This window comes from Rosa chinensis, chromosome 5 (genome assembly GCF_002994745.2).
Source record: "Rosa chinensis cultivar Old Blush chromosome 5, RchiOBHm-V2, whole genome shotgun sequence".
NCBI classification, from domain to species: Eukaryota; Viridiplantae; Streptophyta; class Magnoliopsida; order Rosales; family Rosaceae; genus Rosa; species Rosa chinensis.
In genome coordinates this window covers 37,279,655-37,302,127 of record NC_037092.1, presented here as the reverse complement: position 1 = coordinate 37,302,127, position 22,473 = coordinate 37,279,655, and the positions used below count along the sequence as shown (strand labels likewise).

The 22,473-nt window shown below is 39.8% G+C and overlaps 1 protein-coding gene across 4 annotated transcripts; it reads right to left on the bottom strand.

Annotated features, from left to right (window-relative positions):
- Nucleotides 1-11,191: 11,191 nt before the first annotated feature.
- Nucleotides 11,192-21,928, bottom strand: LOC112165040 (protein MICRORCHIDIA 6). Of its 4 annotated transcripts, none has more exons than XM_024301421.2 (22): nt 21,744-21,928; nt 21,531-21,659; nt 18,726-19,084; nt 18,414-18,488; nt 18,250-18,284; nt 17,820-17,898; nt 17,626-17,715; nt 17,473-17,548; nt 16,163-16,241; nt 15,668-15,796; nt 15,306-15,404; nt 15,105-15,206; nt 14,875-15,021; nt 14,654-14,746; nt 14,023-14,074; nt 13,820-13,931; nt 13,313-13,494; nt 13,110-13,204; nt 12,746-12,825; nt 12,575-12,617; nt 12,154-12,264; nt 11,192-12,052 (listed from the first exon to the last, which is right to left on the bottom strand). In XM_024301421.2, the coding sequence occupies exons 2-21, from the start codon at nt 21,656-21,658 to the stop codon at nt 12,160-12,162; spliced, it is 2,160 nt and encodes a 719-aa protein (XP_024157189.1). In that variant the 5' UTR covers nt 21,659; nt 21,744-21,928; the 3' UTR covers nt 11,192-12,052; nt 12,154-12,159. The 4 variants fall into 4 exon arrangements, with proteins under 4 accessions (XP_024157189.1, XP_024157190.1, XP_040362392.1 ...); XM_024301422.2 differs by having other exon boundaries at nt 11,192-12,042; XM_040506458.1 differs by having other exon boundaries at nt 11,211-12,264; nt 21,744-21,927.
- Nucleotides 21,929-22,473: the final 545 nt, after the last annotated feature.

Here is a 22,473-nt window from a genome sequence, read left to right as displayed (position 1 = left end):
ATGCATTTGAGCTTGTTGAGTGCCGGCCGTCCTATGATGGCGTTATACGAACTGAAACAGTCCACAATTATAAATTCGGTATGTACCTCCGCCATACATGGACTGGAGCCGATGGTTAACCGTATGTAGTCAGAACCCAGCGGCTGAGTGATATCGCCGGAGAAGCTAAGCAATGGCTCATGGTCTTGTAGTAGTTTCTTGTTCCGCTTAAGGTTGTTGTAACAACCGCTGAATATGACATTGACAGCAGATCCGCTATCCACCAAGATTCTTCCTACTGACCATCTGTCGAGAATGGCATCGATCAGGAATGGGTCGTCATGGGGTAGATGTACTCCGCGCTCCTCCTCCTCTGAGAAGGTGATGGGCTCCCAACCAGACTTTGGGAGTTTGGTGGATCTCTCGTAGCGGATGTTACAGACTTCCTTTGGGTGATTGGCGCGTGCGTAACGCTTTCTTGCCCTGTGAGACATGTTGGTGATTGGAGCCCCGCCGTCGATGGTGTTGATGCGGTCCAGTGGCTCAATGTTGGCAATCACAGGTGGCGGTTGGCGCACCTTGAACTGATCCATCTTGCCGTCACGGTATAGGGTCTCAATGGTTGTTTTGAGAGCGTTGCAACTGTTGGTATTGTGACCGCTGTCCTCGTGGTACTTGCACCACATGCCGGTGTTTCTTGGCTTACCCTTTTTGGGGAATCTCGGTGAGGGTGGCGGTGGTATCTGATCCTTGCACTGATTGTAAATCTCCTCGTACGAGGCTGTGAGGACGGTGAACACTGCATACCGCTGAGAGGATTCCGTCTGCTTGTTGCGATTGTCCCCATGGGATTGGCGGTTGCCCTTGTAGTGGTTGTCCTTCTGCCTCTTGCTTTGGTAACCGCCCTGCTGCCACTCCCTCTTCTTGTCAGCTGGCGGTGCAGTGGGGGCTTTGCTGGCGGTCTCTTGATGGCTGGAGGAGGGTTGAGATGACTTTGTTGGTGTTGCTGGTGGCGGTGGGGTTTCTCCATATGTGATAAACTCTGCCTGGGCATGAATGACCGCCTCACTCATAAGGTGATCATACGCCGCATTTGGATGATTGTAGTTGAGGTGATAGAGGAATGGTCCCTTGAGGAGTCCCTGCTTGAAAGCCGCCGAAGCCATTGTTTTGTCGAGATCGCGGCACTGAGATGCTGCCGCTCGCCATCTTGTGACGAATGCCTTCAATGATTCGTCCCCTCCCTGCCTGACGCCAAACAACTGGCTCGTGTTGTGATGACCGGCGGACAACAAGATGAATCGAGAGAGGAAAGCATGAGATAATGCGTGGAATGAGTCGATGGACCCTGGCGGACACTCAAAAAACCAACTCATTGCCTCACTATCCAGCGTTTCGCTGAACAAGTGGCACAGGGTGGCGTCATCAAATCCCTTGTTGTTGGTGACCTTCTTGAACGTGTCCATGTGGACGAAGGGATCGGTCTTACCGCTATAATGTGACATTTTTGGGGTCTTTGCAAACGCTGGTCTGACGGCTTGCAAAATTGTAGCGGTGAATGGGCCTGGCCTGGACGCGAAGAGTGGGTTTGGGGCTGGCGCCGGGGTGCCTGCCTCCGCCAGGATTAATCTCCGTTCTAACTGCTGCATCCTCTCCAAAATTTGGGTGGTTGCGTCGCCAGCGGGGCCCGCTCGGGCGTTCCGCGGAGCGAACCCCCGCCCGGGAATGGGTAGATTACCCTCAGTCCTTGTTCTAGTCCTCGAGTGGTGGGTGCGCAGCGATGACTCCGCCTCCTGCTCCGGCAGTTGTGGGATAGGGGGTGGTCCCATTCCTGCCAGCTCAGGTGGGCTTAGCGGTACCTGCATTTGCACGATGGGTCCTATACCAGCGGTAGGCCGGCTGTGTCTGGTGCTGTGTGACTGCTCACTTCGTGCAGGGTTGGCGTTTGCGTCCAGCGTTCGCCTTAGCTCGTCGAAACGTGTCATCAGCGTGGCCACTTGGTTTTGGGCCTCCGCCTTCTCCTTGCGTTCCTGCTCGCGCTCTCTGTTTGCTTTGTGGAGGTCCGCCAGCGCCAGCTCATACAAGGCGGTGAGGTCCTGACCTGGGGGACGGCTGCTGCTTGGATTTGTTTCACCGCCTGGGTTGACCGGGGTGTTGAATAGTGCGCGGTTGATGCTTACCGCTGGGCGGGCGGGTTGGGGAACGGCGGACTGGTCTGCCTGCTCCCCGATATTTCCCCCGCTACCGTTAGTCATGGTAATTGTGATGGGATGACCTTCTGTTCAAGGATTCCCACAGACGGCGCCAATGTTAATGTCTAAAAGTCTAGCGGTAGCTGGACCTTAGTTAACGCTGATCCGGCGGGCGGATCGATACCTTTGTTGTGAGTGGTTCCCGTTACCTGTCAAATAAAATACAATGGGCGTCAGAGGGAGACCGCGCCGGGCGGTCTTCAACTCTCCGATGCCTAAGTTAGTCAATGTATTTATGTTGACAAAGTAACAGTAGGTAAGTATTGAATGCGTCCTTAATGAGGAGAGAGGAGAGAACCTTTTATAGGTGAGGAAGAGGATGATCTTCTCTTTGTTTTCGATGTGGGACTGATGTGCTTCAGTTCCCAGTTTCAGTAGCTTCTGATGCCATCTTGACACGGCGCGTGGCGGCGCGTCGGCGGTGCTTTGGGGTTGATCCGGGGCTCAGGCGGTAACCCGGCTAACTGTCTTTACGCCAGTCACTCATATGGTGGGCGTTGGTACCCCTGGTGGTACCATGAGCGTGGCTCATTATAGCTAATTATGCTTGCAAATGGACATGTGTGTACACATAGCACTACCTACATACGTAATATATAATTAACTACATATGTAATATATAATTATATATTGTGAGCCTCAGAAAAATGTACTGAGCTTAAGTGGGGGAAATCGTGTGACAAATTGTTCAACGATTTTGATAAACGTTAAGTTGGTCAAGAATATTTTCTGAAATTTTCATAAAGTGAAAACCTTAATTTGAGAGTTAGATAATAAAGTACACGACACTACGAGTTTGTGGATATTTTCGGGGAATTTTCCGGATACAGCAATTTTCCAAAGTTTTAAGATTTTGGAAATTAATTGAGGAAATAGAAAATGGGTGGAGCGATCGTAGCGATCCACCGTCTCCACATCTTGATCCTAGCCATCCATTATTAATTGGACAACTTTATAGGCCGGTGAACAGTGATATTAGTTTCAGAAAACACGAGAGAGAGAGAGAGAGCTGGGAGCTCTGACCCTGACGCCACCGAACTGAGAGAGAAACCCGACCGGAGTGACGCCGTCCGGCCACCGATCGACGACTCAAGACCACCGATATCTTCCTCTCTTCGTCGCCGTCACGCCTGTGGTCTTTGATCGCCCATGCACAGGACGAGGAGGGAGAATCGACGGTGAGAGTGTCTGACTGTTCCGGCGAATTCCAGCGATTTCCGGCCACCTTCTGGGCCGCATTCGGCATGGAAATTCCTCCTCTCGTCTTCCTATACCCTTCTGTGCAGTTATTTTTCAAATTGGATTGAGTTTTGATGGCTTGCGTTTCTGGGTAGCTACGGCTCCGTCGCGGTTCCTCGACGCTGGCAGCTTTCCGAGCTCTTTCCGGCTTCGTTCTGGCTTGGTTACATCTATAGGAGGAGGCTGACCACAATTGGAGTAGGAAGCTTCAAAGATTACTGGGTTTTGGACTTTGAGGCCTGTGTACCAGTTCATCTTCGGTAGTGGAGCTAGGAAACTGGGTTGGATCATCAAGCTTGTTCTGGGAACTGAGTTTGGGTTGATCAAAGTCGATTTCTAAATTTGAAGGTATAATCTCGAACTTGAGTCCTACTTTGTTCTCGTGTTAGTGATCGGAATCTGTGGAATTGAGTTCGGTCGGTATGGTGAAGTTAAAGACTTGTTATCGAGATTTTTGGTGGAAATGTTTATGTTTGTTTGGCTTGGGAGATTGATTAGTTTGTTGAAATGGATGACTGGGGATGTTTGGGTTAATTGCACTGAGTTGTTAGGATGGAGTTGTGGCTAGGGTGAATTCCTTAAAGTGCAGAAGTCATGAATTGGTTGTGGTGTTGAGTGCTTAAGAGTAAACTGGAAGTGTACTACGAGGTGGTTAAAGTTATAGTGTGGGTGTCATGGAAAATAAAAATGTGTTGGGTGTCCATCGAATTATTATGTGACACAATCATTAAGTAAAGGAAAGAAATTAATATATACTGGGTGACCTCAGTAAATCAAATGCACTTAATATATATACTTGGTCAATATTGCAATTCAAGTAAATGTTCAGTAATTTGAGTTAATTACCAAACTTGTCACGGTTGGTCAAATGCGGTCAAATTGGTCAACTCCTGTTCAAACTAGTAAAAGTTTGTTGGGACGATTACTTAATCGTCGAAGTTTCATTTAGTTGTTCAATGAGATATTAACTATTGAAATGTCAGAACTTAGGACTCCAGTTACCCGAGGAACGGAAGGTTTGCGACTCTTGGAGTACGTGAGAGAAAGCATTGGAATCCAGGTAGGAATTTAGGACTCTCCTCAGCTAGTGGTTTTCTTATATTTTGTTGGTAAAGTGGTGCATGTAAAATAATATGGCTTGGTTAAGTTAAAATGCGAAGCATACTAACCAAACTGTATGAGGAATGTGATGGCTTGAGAGCGAAGGGGGCACTGACTTCCCTGGGTTCGATCCCCTAAACCTCCGGAGGGTTAGCTACACCGGTTGGATAGTGAGCGATCGCAAAGACAACCTGATTCCGTGTGTGTAGCTAGATGGCAGACACTCTCGCTACGCTTACCTAGTTTACAAATTAGTTGAGGTAAGGTCGTGTAGTGGGTCTTTGGGACCGGCCATCGGGTAAGATTCAACGCGCATGTCTACTTGAGTACCTTGCATCGATTTTTGAGTCAGAAAGCATTTTTATAAAGTTTGTCGTTCTTTTAAATCCTTGGTTTAAGCATGCTTTCATACTGGAGCGCTCCAAATATTTATCTGTGATTTTCAAACCTAATCGGGTTAGAGTTCCTGTTGAGCAGCGAGGACGAAAGCTCACCCCCTACAACAGTATGGATGCAGGTACTGTGCACTGGTGATGGGACAGTGGCGGATGGTGATGGGTGTGCATAACAAGTTTGGTAAACCGCTGTCTGGAGTTTGATCTAAATCCTTTTCTTGAACTTCGTGTTTCGGAGTTTGTTGCTATCTAGTCCCGTGTCATCATTTAGTTGGATTCTCTTTAAATGAAACTCAAACCTTGTGTGAGCCTTTATCCAAGTTCTGGACGAACGAAATCGATTTTAGCAACCCAAGTTTCCACCTCAAAACTATTGTAGCTTCCGCTGTGTTCAGACAAAAAGTTTTCTAACCAAAAGCGGTTTTCTAGAATGTAAACTGAGCTTTCAGTTTACGTTTTAAAGCCCCGTGGCATTGTGACGTGCCCAAGCTGGGGAGGTGCGGTTTGGAGCGTTACATATATATAAACCCACATGTTCAGATCAAAAAAGAAAAAGAAAAAAAAATAGACCCACAAAGAAATAAATAACTACATATGTAATATATAATTATATATATAAACCTACATGTTTAGATCAAAAAAGAAAAAGAAAAAAAAATAGACTCACAAAGCTTACCAGCAGGAAGCATCAAAGGCCATGACCATATGGTTATTGATTCAATCAAACAACCACTACATCAGAGTAGCTTTGTTACAATGTGGAGAAGCTAATATATATTTTTAGATCAAAAAAGAAAAAGAAAAAGAAATAGACTCACAAAGCTTACCAGCAGGAAGCATCAATGGCCATGACCATATGGTTATTGATTCAATCAAACAACCACTACATCAGAGTAGCTTTGTTACAATGTGGAGAAGCTAATATATATTTTTACGAAAACTCTAGGAGGCCCCTATGTGGCTCCGCCTCTGCAACCACATATCCAAGTATGACTTCCCACCAAAAATAGGAGTCATGCTCTGCCCCAAACTTGATACCACTGTAATCAAATTTGAGGACACATTCTCATTGCATAGTTTCTACCATGTTATTATAATTTAGTACCATTGCTGGTCTACTTCCAACAATATCAATATCTGATCTAATTTATTTAAAAAGTATCAAATTTCTGCTAGTCTACTTCAATATCAATATCCAATCTATTTACAATATCTTTAATGTGTTGATCTCTAAAACTAAAGCAATTTATGATAGTAAGGTGTTAACATAATTCTAGTGTGATGTTTAAGTGTTCTCTAAACACACAGACAGGGTCAACAAGATTTCAACTGCTTTTATCTTAATTTGTTTTTTTACATATGCCCTCCAGTCAAGTGGATCATCAATTTGCTTGCTCTTTGAATTCCTAGCTATTTCATGATATTCTACATAATATCCCTCTCATACTTAATTTCCTTGGCTTTTGATTTGACGTTCAGAAATTTCGTAGTACTTGTTAATAAAGAATTTTATTGACAAAGTCATAGTTATGTACCTACGTATATTACAGAATGACTAGTGTACATGCATACAAATTAGAATTTCGACAGTACAAGTAATCCCCCCTAAACATCTTCAATACTTCCAGAAGTAGACTTTTAACAAATTTCTCAGAAAATTTCTTAAATCTTTTTTAATGAGAAGCTTCCCAACTGGGCTATAAAAGAACCCTACAAAATATATGTTCTTCTTGTAGCTGAGAAAGGAAAAAAGAAAGGAAGCATCTTGGTTTATACAAGGGTATGAAGTTGGTTTCAGACCTAGACCACTTGTTTTTCACGTTTTACGTGTAGCAATCCCTTTTTTCCTCTTGGTTTGCTTCTACATATCTCTATCAGTTTCTAAGCACCATAGTTTTCTTTTCTTCACCTACGAGTTTATGGTAGTGGCAAAATCAAATAGCGAGTTCGTGTTCTTCATGGTCACTGTTGTTTCTCTCACGATTAATATCGTGTTTGGGATTTTGAGGCCTCCCAGGGAAGATGCTGATCATTATGTTCGGCTAGATGAAGTGAAAGACAATACTGTATTGAGGGTAAGTGATGAAGCTTGCGATGAGGATAACAATGAGTGTGGTTCTGATGGTTATGATGAAGATAATGATGACGATGGTAGCGAAGAGTCGGAGAGGAGAGCTGAGGAATTCATAGCCAAGCACGCAAGGAAATGGAGAGAGGATTTTGTATACGAGAAGCTCACGTACATGGCCTCTATATAGTTGCAATCAGCTCTATATAGCCCAAGGTGAAATGAATCCTTTTATCATATATAGTTTCTCACAAGAATAAAAAGATGGCCTGATACTGTATTTTTTGTCATTTGGCTTTTCTTATCTTTAAGTTTTCTCCCCTTCATCTAAGTTTTAGTTTGTTATGATGAAGCTGGGATTGAATTAGTCTCTTGATAGTTCTGTTTTTTTCAAGGAAACTGTTGGGATCGACTCGATTGATGATCTGTGGGTATATATGTAATAGGAAGTTCTATTATAATATGATTGTATATAGACAGTTGTTGTCGATATTATAGTGGTGAAGTAAATAATCAATTTCTAGTGGAATTTTGTTACTCTTTTTGTACATGTAGCAGTTATAATATTCCATTTTACATGGCGTATTTAAAAAGTGTTCTAGAGATGATCTACTGGCTTTGCTTCCTGAATTGACATAACTTTTGATTCCATAGAGATGATCCATATTCTTTCCGGCCATTTGGTAAGTTACAAATCAGAAGGTTTCATGATTAATTAGTAAAAGCTAGTATGGCAACACCTTGAAACCCCTATTACTTCCATTTGCCGATTGAGGTGTGATCATTCACCCAATGTTGCTTAGTCAACACATCGTCGATCATGGTGTAAATAGATCATGATACAAATATAGCTTATTATTATTAATGTTAATTGATTCGTTCTTCCACAGTTTTAGAGTTCGCTAACTGGCCTGTAAACAAGGATCAGAAGCCTAATTTTATAAAGTTTTGGGTTCGGAACCTCTTATCCCTTTAAATCATCTAATTCCTGACTCTAAGTCATAAACCAAGCCATTTACTTCTCTTTCATAATCTTCGTCAGGCCTTACTATATATATATATATATATATACACACACACACATACAGGGGTTCTTGGTTGCGGACGTCCATACCTAAGGATTAGGTATGGATTTCCATTTTCCCCCCCCTTTCCGATCACACATAATTTAGATCTTAACCGTTCCGTTTTTAGGTCCTAATGTATAGATCATCTCTGCAAAATTTCAGCCAAATTGGTGATCGTTAAGGCATTCAAAACTGCAATTTACAACAATGAATACGAACGGTTCCGGTTCGACAGATTCGGAACCGTTCGTATTCATTGTTGTAAATTGTAGTTTTAAATGCCTTAACGATCACCATTTTGGCTGAAATTTTGCAGAGATGATCTATACATTAGGACCTAAAAATGAACGGTTAAGATCTAAATGTGTAATCAGAAAAGGGGGGAAAAATGGAAATCCGTACCTTTTACTTAGATACAGACGTCCGCAACCAAGAACCCCTGTGTGTGTAACCAATTACACAGATAAGTAGCATATATGACATAGTTAAGAACATTTATCATGCACATGCTATTATTGCATAATAAAACATAAGGCAGGAAGTGTGATCTTCATTTTATCAAATTGCATGCATGTCAACTTCTATTCATAAATGCCTTTGATAATCTGGCACTCAGCCAATGACACATAAGCAGCAGACTTCAGCTATGCTTAGGTCACATAACCTATCTCTTATCGATCAGCAATGACGTCCCCAAATGAAAATTTTGAAACGCATCTACCCAAGATGCTTTTTGTTTTCAGAAGTTGATCAAGGAACCGAATTAACTTGCTGTTCTCTCTCTCTTTTTTATCTTGTTGTCTTGGCCAATGTGAAGGTGAAAATATTTTAATTGTAAGATTTTTGATCAACTAAAATATTTACAAATAAAGTACTCTCCTGTACATTTTCATAGCAGAAAACACCCTAAAGGACAAATGGTAGAAGTGCAAGATAGAAACCCTAGTTTTGTCTAAAGTAGCGGTGACATAGGTTTGATCCGGTGGGGCGGTAAGCAAAATTGTTTGGCTGGTGTGAAGGTGGGGTGGCTTGGTGCTATATCCAGTGCACGAAGGTACATTGGGGATTATTGCTCTTCAGAGTTCCCGTCTTGGTCCGGTTGGCATCCAATTGCATGTTTCGGCTTTCTTGTTGCTGCTATCGGTGATAGGAGCTTTTCCATAGTAATTGTTGACGGTGAGTGATCGCCTCGATCTTCTCTGCCATGGTACTTTAAATTAAGAAGCTAGATCTACAGAACATATCAGGTGTTGGTTCACCAATTCCAATTGTCGAAGGCTGTAAACGTCTTTTCCTGCTGAATCTAGGAGATCCTCTACAAAACTAGTAACCTTTTCATTCTGGTTGTGAATGATCTTTGCTCTCCTTATCATCTGAGAAGGTTAGTCTACCATTGTACGGAGCTGATTTACCACTAAATAATGAATATATTGACACATCGACGTATACAAAAACCTCAGAGAATGTCATAAAATTTATGTTTTGCCTAGTGACCCTTGAAGTCGTTTTCTATAATTGTCACTTCGTGACTCTAGAGTCCAGTTTACATGGTGTGGGACACGTTTGTTCCCAACCAAACCACCAAATAACCACATTTCAATGAAAGTAACTGCAAGTATATTTGCTTTCACAATGCAGCCCATTCCCAAGTCCAAAGCTAATTTTTCATACATGCAAAAAGACTGGCTTTATCCAACTGTTACGTACATGACCAGATAAACACAATAGAATTAAGATATGTATGGTCTAGTCCACCCGAAGATATATCCCATGAATGGTGGAACCGGATTTTGCAGGCCTTCATCAACCAACTTTCTTCTTCGAACTTCATTGTTAGGTAATTTGGTAAGGTTTTGGATCTTGATTGGTAATTTGGTGCAGTCTCTATAGTTGACTTGGACCTAAACCACCCGAGCAGTGGAGCGATATTTCAACTGCATGTGGTTCGACTCACGTTCAAATAAAGAGTAAACAGATTTAAAGTGGATCAATCTAAATTTAGATTCATTTAGTTAATAAGAAACAAAATTCAAATCTAATATGAGCTGATAATCCAATGGATCTTGCTTGTCAAATCAAAATCCAAATCAGGCGATTTAACGAATATCCAAACTACTAATTTGATCATTTTATTATAATAAATAGGATCCTAATAATTTGTTTGTGGGTCGATTTGCTCTATTCTGGGGTCGCTAGTGGGGATGATGGCTGCTAGTGGACTGCATCGATTTGGTTTCTAGGTAAACTCAGATGTGATGTTTGGGTTTGCTTGGTTTTCAACCTTCGGGATCAAGGTTGTCGGAGTTGTTCGTTGACAGCCTCGGGATACGGCTGCATAGATGGCTGTGGCAGCACTGGACGTGGCAGCGCTGAACGTGGCGGCGTTGAGCAGCAGTGCGTGACGGAGATGAAGACTTGGACCGGGTTTGGGCCGATTGCTAGGGTTTGGGTGGAACTGTCCTTGGGCTGTTCTCATATGGGCATGGTTGTTTTATGCTTGCATTATGTTAATAGCTTATTTACTTTTAATAATTCCCTAAGTTTATTTAGGGAGCTACACACTTTTCGTGCTTCTAGCAAATCTTCTGGAATATTACCGAAAGAGGATTCAGACTATCATCTATGTATTTGATGTATAATGAGTGGACCTAATTTTATGTACAATTATGGCTACTACCACACTTCTTGTCATTCTGGCTTATGATGAATGAAATTGCTACCCGATTTTGGGTTTGATTCAAAAATTTATTGTATTAAATAAAAAATCATAGTATGTAATAAAATATTAAACTATAACAAGATATTCAAACAATTTTAAGATTTTCGATTCTGTCAAAGTTATGTATAAATTTTTATATAAATACGTATATTATTTGAGAAATTCTTAGATATGACAGACGTGCTACGTGAATAGTAAGTCAACCAATCATAATTCTCTGTCTCTTAATTATATTCTGAAACTATCCATATTTTATTAAAAATGCCTAAAAGTTCCTGCACATCCCCTTGCATGAGCCACGTGGTACTAGCCATGCATACCAACTACGTGGCACGTCTACCATGTCTAAAATTCTCTCATAATATTTGTCATTATAAAGATGAATTTGTATTTAATCTGCTAATTGAACAAATTAACATATTGAATTATCAATCCAAATTCGTTCAATAACTACATTTCCAGACCAGATTTGAATCAAAATCTAATTTATTGACAGGTCTACTAGTGAGGCTTTGCATAGCTTTTGCCGAACAATTAGGGCCACCATTGCTACCGGACACAACATCCGTTCCCTTCCACATCTTCAAGCGGTGAGCTTCCCCATAGCATCCTTGTAGTAAGCCCTTTCCATCCTATGTTTCAAACGAGTCGTCTTCTGTGGTGTGTCAATAATGTTCAGTCTGAACGACAAAATCAATCCAGTCCCAAACATTTTCCTCCATTTCTATCCAAGGATATTCTTGCACCAGAGAATGTTGTCGACTTGTCGGTATATAATTCCGACAAAATAAGAGAATGCTCCAGTAAGTATCTAGCTCCTACTCTCGACATGTCTAGTACCAGAAGAATGTTTTCATATGCGACTGTCTTAATTCTCACTCGTCATAAGCCTTCTAAGGCATCAAACTAGGTGGATCCTTGCTTTGCTACCAACTGCCCAATTCATTTAGACTCGAAGCCACCCCACAACGTGCAAAGGCTTCCAATAGCAAATCCAAAGAAAGTAGAAGTCGGTTTAATATGAACAATGAAGCTGACGCCCTAATCAAACAATAGTTTAAAATTGAAACTGCTCAATCTAATCTCCCAAAAACCACAGAAACTTTTTAATACCCGATACGGATTTGAGTGCTGTTTCCCAACTTTACACCATTTTACCTCACTTTGATCACTCTTTTTCCTCGACTTTCTTCTTTCCATCATGCACAAGCCACTTTTTTCCCTACATCAACCTACGATCTTAAAGAATGAAAATTGCAGGCTACACTCATTTGATACAACAAGGTTTTACAAATGAAAGAATTAGAGATACAAGAGATACAACACTACATACATCGATTTATGTACCCTTTTCTTCCTTGACATCCCCCAACGCTTCTAATTCAGCTAACATTAGAGAGTATTCATCATCAACGTCTTTCATTTCCTTCTTAAGCTGTGCCACCTGCACACAAACAACAATAATCTTTGTTAACCATACATTTCACGGCCAAAACATGTTTAATGAACTAAAGAGTAACATTGATTTTGTATTCCAATAAGATACCATATTCAAAAATGGGTTCACAAAACCTCGAAAGTAAACAAGGCCAAAATCTCAGTGTCAAAAATAAGAAGTTAAGGTACAGAATGAGCTTCGGATGAACAAGAATAATTTGAAGGATTGAAATGGGGTATTGTACAGCTTTTAAACGACAAACGAAGATAGAACAAAACTAAGACAAGAACAAACATCATATGCACTACAGAAGTACCTTAAGATTTAGTTCCTCCTCCCTCTTCTCATATTCCAAGCATCTGACAATATAGAAAACATCATTCAGAATCTAAAAGCTTAGAAAGTAAACCTCCAAATATGCAAGAAAACCGATTCATCACAGAAGGAATTGCAGTGAAAATAACAAAACAAATAATCATGCGCTCACTTAGATCGCAGCTTGTTGTTCTCTTGCATCAGATTTTTAGCCTCTTGATCTTTCAGCTGATTTCCAGTAGGATTCCCCAGCTACCAAACAAAATTCACAAAAGAAAAGTCATTAAGCAAAAGGAAGTGTATTAAACAACATGTGCAGGCCATATCTTTATAGACCGATACTGTGTCATACTGGCATGGGTATATTAAGTCTGGGCGAAACAAGTGCAGCTTTCAGTGAGGTATATATTTTAATCCAGTTTTTTTTCTATTCCCAACTGAAACACATATTACATAAGCTGAAATCGCTTAATAAACTAAATGCCCTTCTAACGAGAATGGAACCATGGTATGTTTCAAACAAGTTGCTTGCTTACCTGTACAGACTGACTTTTCCCAGTATTGATCACCTTGGCCCCTTTCACATTTTCAACCGGCAGAATATCATCACGTTCTTTCCTCTTCATCGTTCCTATTACACCAAAACACAGAATAGTACTTGCAATTTATTTTTGTTCTATTTCAATAAAAATCAGTATGAAAAATTATTGATGAGAAAAAAAGATGCTCAAGCTGCTACCTTGTACAGATTTCCTTAAGGTGCTTGAAATTGATGGCCCAGATTTTCCAAGTACTGTGTTTTTACTACCAAGAGCAGGGGAACTTTGGCCCAATGTGATAGATTGATGAACGCCACTTTGTGGGGTCACTGGTTTAAGCTTTTTCTTTACCTGATACCCAATTAGTCCACAGTGATAATCCCTGCCAAAGTCCAATAGAAACATCATCTACAGTCATCAAGACACTTCACAGAGATTCCATCATACACAAGTATGAATGCCAGATGCCGCCAAGTGTCTAAGAACTTTTTTGAAATTTTTCCATGTATTAAAATTGTACAGTGACCATAATATTCAGTGTCATGTTCTAAATGAAAACATTGAGATGTTCAAAACTTCCCGTTTGTCTGTAGACAAGAAAAGTTTGATAGGCCATGGCTCCATGCAAGATCAAAGTAAATGCAAAATGAGGCTCTATATAACTATTGAAACATACAAGGTTCATTATTGTGAGCATATAGCTTTACCAGTATTCCCATGTCATCTCCTTCAAACGGACTTCAAGTTTCTGAAAAAGAGAAGTTCTCTCAAAATCTTGTTTGTTATGACTCGGCTCAACAAAATCTGCTTCCAAAACACCTATAAAATATCCCACAAAGCATTGGCCCCTAATTACAACACCCTCAAAAAGCAATATAGCGCTCAATAAAAGTGCTTTGCCAGTTCATACCAACAACTCCACGACCCCTGCTGTCTAAATAGCTCACAACCTGCCAATACGGCTGCCAAGGAAGAGAAAAATGGAAAAGAAAAAAATATTATATTATATTCATAAAGCTGAAGATTTTCACTTGAAATATAAACAGAAAAGGTATGCACAGCTACGAATAGTTTTTTTTTTTTTTTTTTGCAACAAGAAAACGGATAAAGCACTGGATTGTCACTTGAAATAGACAGATATCATACAAAGGAATCCATTTGATTTGCAATAGGAAAACCTAAGAAAATAGAAACAAGATTATTCAATGGAAAATAGAATCCTATTAGGAACAATATTCAAGTTGAATACAGTTTTCTGCCTGCCTTTTTCTATGCCACAAGTCCAGTCTTAAACCACTACAGAACATATACTAAAAGACAGAAGCACCAGTGCCATGGACAGGAAATGACTTGATCAAAGACATTGGCCTAGGTCTGTCATGCATGTGTATGCATACGTGCTCATATGACTGTAGTCCTGGTGCTTGTCTGGAAATTACATATAGACCAAAAATTTCTCCTTTATAAAATCAATTACCAATTATTGAAATTCCTCAAAATTACAAAATTCCTGGACATAAAATTCAGCAAGGAAAAGATACCAGTATCAGACGATTCTTGTGATAAACATTGAAGCCATGGTAACTGACATATGGAGCATCGTTTAGAAATCCAATAGTCGTAATAACTTGACCCTGCATGTTTAACAACTTGATTGTTTAAGCAGAGAGGAAGCAGTTCATATGATAACAACTACGCAGTCTAATGGAACCATTTAGTATAACAGCAACTAGAAAAAAATTGTCTATGAATTCAGTACAACCTCCACAGTACCCCCAGTTTGAGGTCTATACAAGATATATTCTTGAAATTTTAGGTCATCAGCAATGTTATGATGCTCAACAACTCTCCCACGCAGTATTATTTGAAAGGTTGCTGGTATACGCAAGTACAAGATAGACAAGTAAACCTGTGGAGCATAGAGAAACACACTCAGAGAATTTCCAGTCTTCTATGTCTAATTCAAGTATACATAGGCTATGCTACGCTTACACGGAGAGAGTGATGGAAACGATTAGCAATGTGCTGTTCATTGACTTCTTTCCATCCAAGTCTAGCATTAACTTTTTTGGTATCCCCACTAATACGAATATCCTGCAACAACCAAGATATACAGGAATACACCTCATTAGACTGGTACACGCTACTTTCACAACATTCAAGAAGAAGAAAATAGTGACATAAATTGTTGACCTCGGGATCAGTATCGAAGTCCAGCTCTGCACTCCCATCATCGTTGAACCATAAGTTATAAATCATAACTTTTGTCCCATGAGCTCCAATGTCATTAAACTGTCATCTCATGATTGAAAATTCCGGATAATGTATAAATGTATAAATCCCGGATAATGTATAAATGTAAGAAAAATTCACATAGATTAAGATGGCATTGTTGTAGAGGAATTTGGCTAATAATACAGTGAAGCATAGATATAACATCCGCGCCCCCGCCCCCCCCCCCCCCCCCCCCCCCAAAAAAAAAAAAAAAAACTCACCGTTTCTCTTAAAATAATGAGATTGTTATTACTTAAGAAAGAAAAACTGTAAGAGCTTACTTGTTTCAGTAGCTCAGCCTCTGTTGAAAATGGAGACCACAGTAGCAGCAAGGAGAGATTAGACATAAAATGTTCTCTGCCGTGCATTATATCCAATGTCTCAGTTGTAGGGTTGAATTCGTAATCCACCTGCAATTGACATGCAAACTTGATTGAGAACGAGAATAAATGACAAGCAGCATTTCAGCTGCCCATTGAACTAAAAACATCAAGACAATTGAGATCTGTAAAACATAATGTGTATGCTTCATCCGCCTAAACGCTAGAGTTCATGTTGCAATTACATATTGAAACTTGTCATCTTGCCTTCTAAAACTAAAAACGACAGCCTCAAGGTAGTCTAAAATATGGATGTACAATGGCACATCAAATATCCTGGTAAATTTACTACCAGATACAACAATAAGCCACACTTCACTTACCATCTTAATTTTAACACACAGAAAAATTATTGATAAGAGTCTAGACACTAAAAGCTTAAGCAAGAAAGCTCACCATCGGTACTACTATTCTATCATGTCCTGTTCGTGCCAAAAATGTGTAAGAGAGAAGACCAATGCTTTGAGTCAATGTCCTGATGAAAAAAACAAAAAACAAAAAAACAAATAAGCCAACAACAATATTTATGTTACCCAACTTGCAGAATTCCAAAATGTTGGATGCACAATTCCTCAAGGAAGAAAAAAAATAATAATAAATAAGAGAGAACAAATTTGCGAAAAGGTCATAGAGATTTACAAAGACAGGATTCAGGACTCGTAAGCAATGTACTTTTGTTAATAGGAAACAGATAATATTACATATTAAAAGAGGAACTAAAAACCACACTAAGGGAACCAGCAGTCTGCTTTAACAGAAACACTAATAAAAGTAAGCTGCAAAAGGTAAATAAAAGATCAACTGAACAAACAGAACTGCAACAAGCATAAAAATAACAACTATTTGTAACACTAGAAACTATACTAGATGCTTCCGATCCAAGTTGAAGGAAGAAAGGACAGTGTGAATCCAGAAGAAACCAATGCCCACAGCGAGGCCGAGAATCTAGCCTGGTCCCATACAAGTCCCTTGTCTCTCCTTTACACTCAAATTTAGACTCTGACCAAACCACCTGAAGACATTGCTACCACATAACTCCCACACTCCTTTGCTCTTCCACCTCCAGATGACAGAAGCAGAAGGCCTCTCCATAAATAGGGAATCACATAAGACAGTAAGAGACAACACCCAGGTCAATCTAGCAACTTTAAAAGAATTACACAGCAATCTCAAAGCAATCAGACCATTCATTAAAAGGTGACTGATGCCCTCCACACCTAGTTCACCAATAGGCAAAAAGTACACCCGTCGTAGGACTTCAAAAGCACTCTACTATTTTTGTTTTGTAAAAACAAGCTTTCATAGGAACCTCTAATAAACTACATCAAACAATGGGCAAGGAGTTCACCCAAAATCTTCCCACAACGCCGCAACCCCAAACCCCTTGTGAATGACAAAATTACTCACTCACTCTCTATCAAGCAGCAAGCAAGCAAGAAATAGTTCCTTTAGAAATAAATCTATCTTCAATAACAGATTTAAATTAATCAACAGTCAGTTTCAGTGTTCAACCCTCTCCCTAAACTATCACAAACCCACTGAGGAAACAAGGAGAGATCAGTTATAATCCAAATTTCAAGATTCTGTTATCTTGGTCATAGACAATGAAAAACACGTATGACGTTTTCCAATAGCCTATAAATCATCAAACAAGACTTATTGTTGGACTCTAAGCAAAGAAGTTGAAAATGCTATTGTAATCTAACCTCTTATCCTGGTGGCGGCTGAATACAATGACGTCCGCACCAAGTCTCATAGTACTGGTCTTGAAGCCATTACCATCTGGAAGGATATAAGTCAAGTTATAAGTGCCAGAGGACTAGTAAACCAGATTCCAGAATGAATGCTAAAATTTATACATTGGCCAATGGCTGATTTCGACTTCTTATCTGAAAACCCAAAACTCATACAGCGGCGCATAGCTTCAGGTTCCATGCCATTACCATCATCTATACAAAGCACAAAATTTTGGATACACAAGTTAAATACATACATTCCTATCAAGCATGTATATATGCTACAAATCGGGCCTCCAATCATCATAAATTCATACCTTGAATTAACAATGCTGGGCTTCCATCCTTTGGATTTGAGATTTTATCTACATTGACAAAAGTGGCCCCATTTTGGATCTATCCAAATGTAAAACAAAAAAGAGTGAGTGCCAAATGTAATAACATAGGTCAAAACCAGGCAAAAACATTAAAATAAGAGAAAATGCCACAACAAAGCCCATTACTGAAAATACATGGACCCAATGATCTTTATTGTGTAAATTTATGGATGGATATTTTATAAGGAAATTAATAAAACAAATTCTTCTGGTTTTATAGCTAGAAGCATCCACCATAATAAATTAATTGATGTGTGTAAGAAAGTACTTTATCGAATCCCAAACCATCAGATTAGAAATTAACAAGCAGCTTAGAATTATTCAACCAAACAGATATTAGAGTAATTAAATAAAGAAATTCCGGAATTACCTCATCAACTGCATTGTCAAGGAGTTCTGCTATGGCTGAAAACAAAAATTAAAGGAGAATGTAAACTTCTCAAAATGATAGAAGAGGCAAAACATATAGAGATGCAGAAAGCTCAATTCAATAATCATATGCAGAAACCAGAGATACGTAAAGAAACACATTACCACCAAAGGCCCATTTATGTGAGGTGGCATTCGAGTGAAGAAACATGGGGTGGACATGTAGATAGTTTTTGCCATCTGTCAAACCGAAAATAGGAATGTCAGAGAAACAGCCATGGGCAAAAACAACATCAGATAGTGGAGAATGTAAGTATACTAAGTAATACTCATCAACATAAAAGACCAGGTTGGGAAATACGCTTCAATGTCACTACTAGGCCATCTCATCAGATGACAGTGTATATTTAACCACCAATATTAGTAAAATTCACATGCAAACCCTCAAGTTAGAACAGAAGATGTATAGTAGAATACTTTGAAAAGTGGCTTTAGAACCGATGCCATCATTGTAGTTCCCAGCTTTCCAAAATTGCCGACAAAGTGGTGCTGGACATATAGGCGATGCTGAAGAGATGCCTGTGTCATCAACAGGAGACTGCCCTTGGTCTAATATACTGGAACTACTGTGACCAGTACTTAAAGCATTTGAGCTCCTATTTTCTTCAGAATCTTGTATAGTACGTTGGGTTTTTGACAATTTATTCTTCACAGGTTGAGCTTTACACTTCTCTTCATGTCTTCCAACAACATCTAGCTCCAGCTTAACAGGTTTCACATCCACCTCTCCAAGTTCATCATCACTAGATAAGTCCACAACGTCTATCAAGGTCATCCTGCAGGCCATACAAAAGTTAAACATGCAAAACCAGGTAAGACAATAAGAGCATAACTAAGCACGCAAGATATGAAAACGTAGAAAACTAAGACATTGACGTTTCAATAAAGAACAAAGGTTTCATTATGAACAAACCTGGTAAACTTAGACACTTTAATCATTTGGTTCAATTACATATAAGCAACTATTGCAGAATGCTCCCAAACATACTGCAGTTAGAAATAAGAAGGGAACCGCCACAAACATTTTTCATAAAATGCTCTACAACATGTTATAAAGCCAGTTCATAGCCATTGCATTGGCAATGTTATACGATTTCCCACCAACTGCCCCATAACTAAAACAAACCAATTACCAAACTATATAGTGCGGCTTATACGTGCAACATACACAAACTAAAAAACAACAAAATGTTTTACGAATCATTGAGATCTCTTTTTCCGAAGATTGCGAGCACTAAGGATATATAAAATTGATGGAACATGAACTTCAAGATGTGGTTATTACATGTGATAAATGCTACAACGGGAGAAGGTATGTAGCAGGGTGTTCGCAATTGGAAGTACACTTCATTTGAAGTATGCATAAGAATCAAGTAAAATTTCTTGAAATGAGTGTTCTCATTACCGTTGGTCTCAAATTCAGAGAATCAAAATATCTTAGAACTCAAGTAAAATTCATGAAGCAGTTATCGTCATCCTAGTCTACATCAAACCATACTTTCTTTCTCTTTTAATCCCCACCCCTACCCATTCCACTCCAACCCACCCATGATGCTAGTGACATTTGAACCCGTGACCTCCATAATGAACTCCTAGTTAGAAAGACAAAGCAAATCAGGATGTGAGACTTGAACCTGTGACCCCACAATAGACTCCTAGTTAGAAAGACGGAGGGGATCATGATTCCAGTGAGATTTAAACCTGTGACCTCCATAATGAACTCCTAATTAGAAAGACGGCACGGATCATCATACCAGTGAGATTTCCACCACAATGGACTCCTAGTTAGAAAGACGAAATGGATCATGATGCCAGTGAGATTTGAAACCGTGATCTCTACAGTGGACTTCTAGTTAGAACGAGAAAGCGGATCATGATGCCAGTTAGATTTGAACCCATGACTTCCGCAATGAACTACTAGTTAGAAAGATAACTTGGATTAAGTGTGATAAACCTCCTAGAAACTAATTACATTCACAAATAGGATTCTAAGGCAAAATTCTATTCAAGAAATACAAAGTCAGGAAGGCACAATGGTAACAGTACAAACTACTTATAAATCATATCCAAAGACAATATGGGGCAGCAGCAACCATAGGAGATTGGCCACATTTCAACAACACTCAAGTGTAAAGTGAGACTTTCTACAAACAGCATGCAACTTCTTGCCATCACCAACCTTGAGCAAAATAGACATTGAAACTTTCATTTCAAACCATGGGCTCTGTGTCCTTTGCATTTTAACATGAACTGTCTCCCACAAGTTGGCCAAATTTCAAACCGCCTCACTATTCCACAATTTAACAAACGGATCCCAGAACGAAAATGCGAAGATCCACAAAGTATCAAAGCAAATCCTCACAATAATTTCAGAAGAAGTTTCGAAACATGTTTCAAAATCCTTTAGATCTGTTCACTGGGCATGCTTGGCTCGTCTTCTCCAAATTTAGAAGAAATTTTGCTCTACTTGGCATTTGAGGAGGTAAGGGTCCTACACCTTTCTTGCACTTTTTATTTCCTTCCTTTTTTCGAAAAGTTGTCTTTCTGGGTTTTATCGCGCTCTTTCTTCCTCAGCAGTCTCAATTGGGTATTCAGAACCACGTTTCTTATTGAATTGTACAGTAAGGTTGTAATTTATGTAGAAACTTCTTCTGAAATTGTTGTGAGGATTTGCTTTGATACTTAGTGGATATGTTTGCATTTTCGTTCTAGGATCCGTTTGTTAAATTGTGAAATAGTAAGGCGGTTTGAAATTTGGCCAACTTGAGGGAGACACTTCATGTTAAAATCCAAAGGACACAGAGCCCATGGTTTGAAATGAAAGTTTCAATGTCTATTTTGCTCAAGGCCGGTGATGACAAGAAGTTGCATGCTGTTTGTAGAAAGTCCAACTTTACACTTGGGTGTTGTTGAAATGTGGCCAATCTCCTATGTCTGCTACTACCCCCACATTGTCTTTGGATATGATTTATAAGTAGTTAGTACTGTTACCATTGTGCCTTCCTAACTTTGTATTTCTTGAATAGACTTTTACCTTGGAATCAGATCCTATTTGTGAATGTAATTAGTCTCTAGGAGGTTTATCACAGAGTTATCTTTCTAACTACTAATTTATTGCGGAAGTCATGAACTCATGTCTCACTGAGATCATGATCCGCTTCGTAGTTCTAACTAAAATACCAAATAAGGCAAGATGATGTAGAGAATATTGGAGAAACTAACTTTTTGGCGGATTCGCCATTGGGCTGGGCGGAGACGGAGACGGAGACGGAGGTGGGGGCGTTCTGTTCTTCCTCATCGTAGTCAACGAGCTCTTCTTCGTACCCATCGTTGTCTCTGATTTCACCCATCCTATACTTAACAACCTAATTTGAGTTCCAGCCAACCATAAAAGTTGTGAACCACAAGCTTTAGAACAAGTTAAAGATTGCGTACCTTCAAGCTTGAACTGAGCGACAGAGAAAGAGATGCGGAGCTGGGATCTGTAAGTGCGAACCCGGCCTCTGTTGAAATTAAAATAAAATAATAAAATTGAAAAAGATTTTTGGGGTAGAGGAATGGAAGATATGGATCGATCTAGGGTTCGAAGAGAGTTGGAGTTCGCAGAGAGTGGAGGAGCAGGAGCGACGGGATAAGTGAATTGACGAAATTAGCCTCTTTACTTGCCTTGCCGGACTTCTACGCGGTGAATGAAAATCAAAATTTTAAAATAATAAAATTTGAAATTTGTTGAAGTAAATCTAGAATGTGTGTTTGGCCCAAACTCGAGATTACTTGCTCTAGTTGAAATAGAGTTATATTAGAGATATTCTAGGAGAATCTTAGGAGATATCCAATCAATGTACGATTATGTTTCCATGTACAACTCTATCTTTATGCAGTTTTCCTTAAACACGTTATCAGCACGAAGCCCTAACCCTGAAACAAATAGTCAAACCTTGATTCAAGAAGCAAAAACTCTAAATCCGAATACAAAACTTTGAAACCCTTCGGCCCCAACCGCACCTCTTGAAGCCCTCCTTCCCAGGAGTCCAGAACCGACGGCGCCACCTCAAGAACCGGCCGGAAACCTACTGAACCGGCCACCGGAAGCTCTAAACCACCCGCAGCAAATATTCCACCAGTTCACTGCCTTCAATACCTCCAATTGCTACCAAATTTTTCC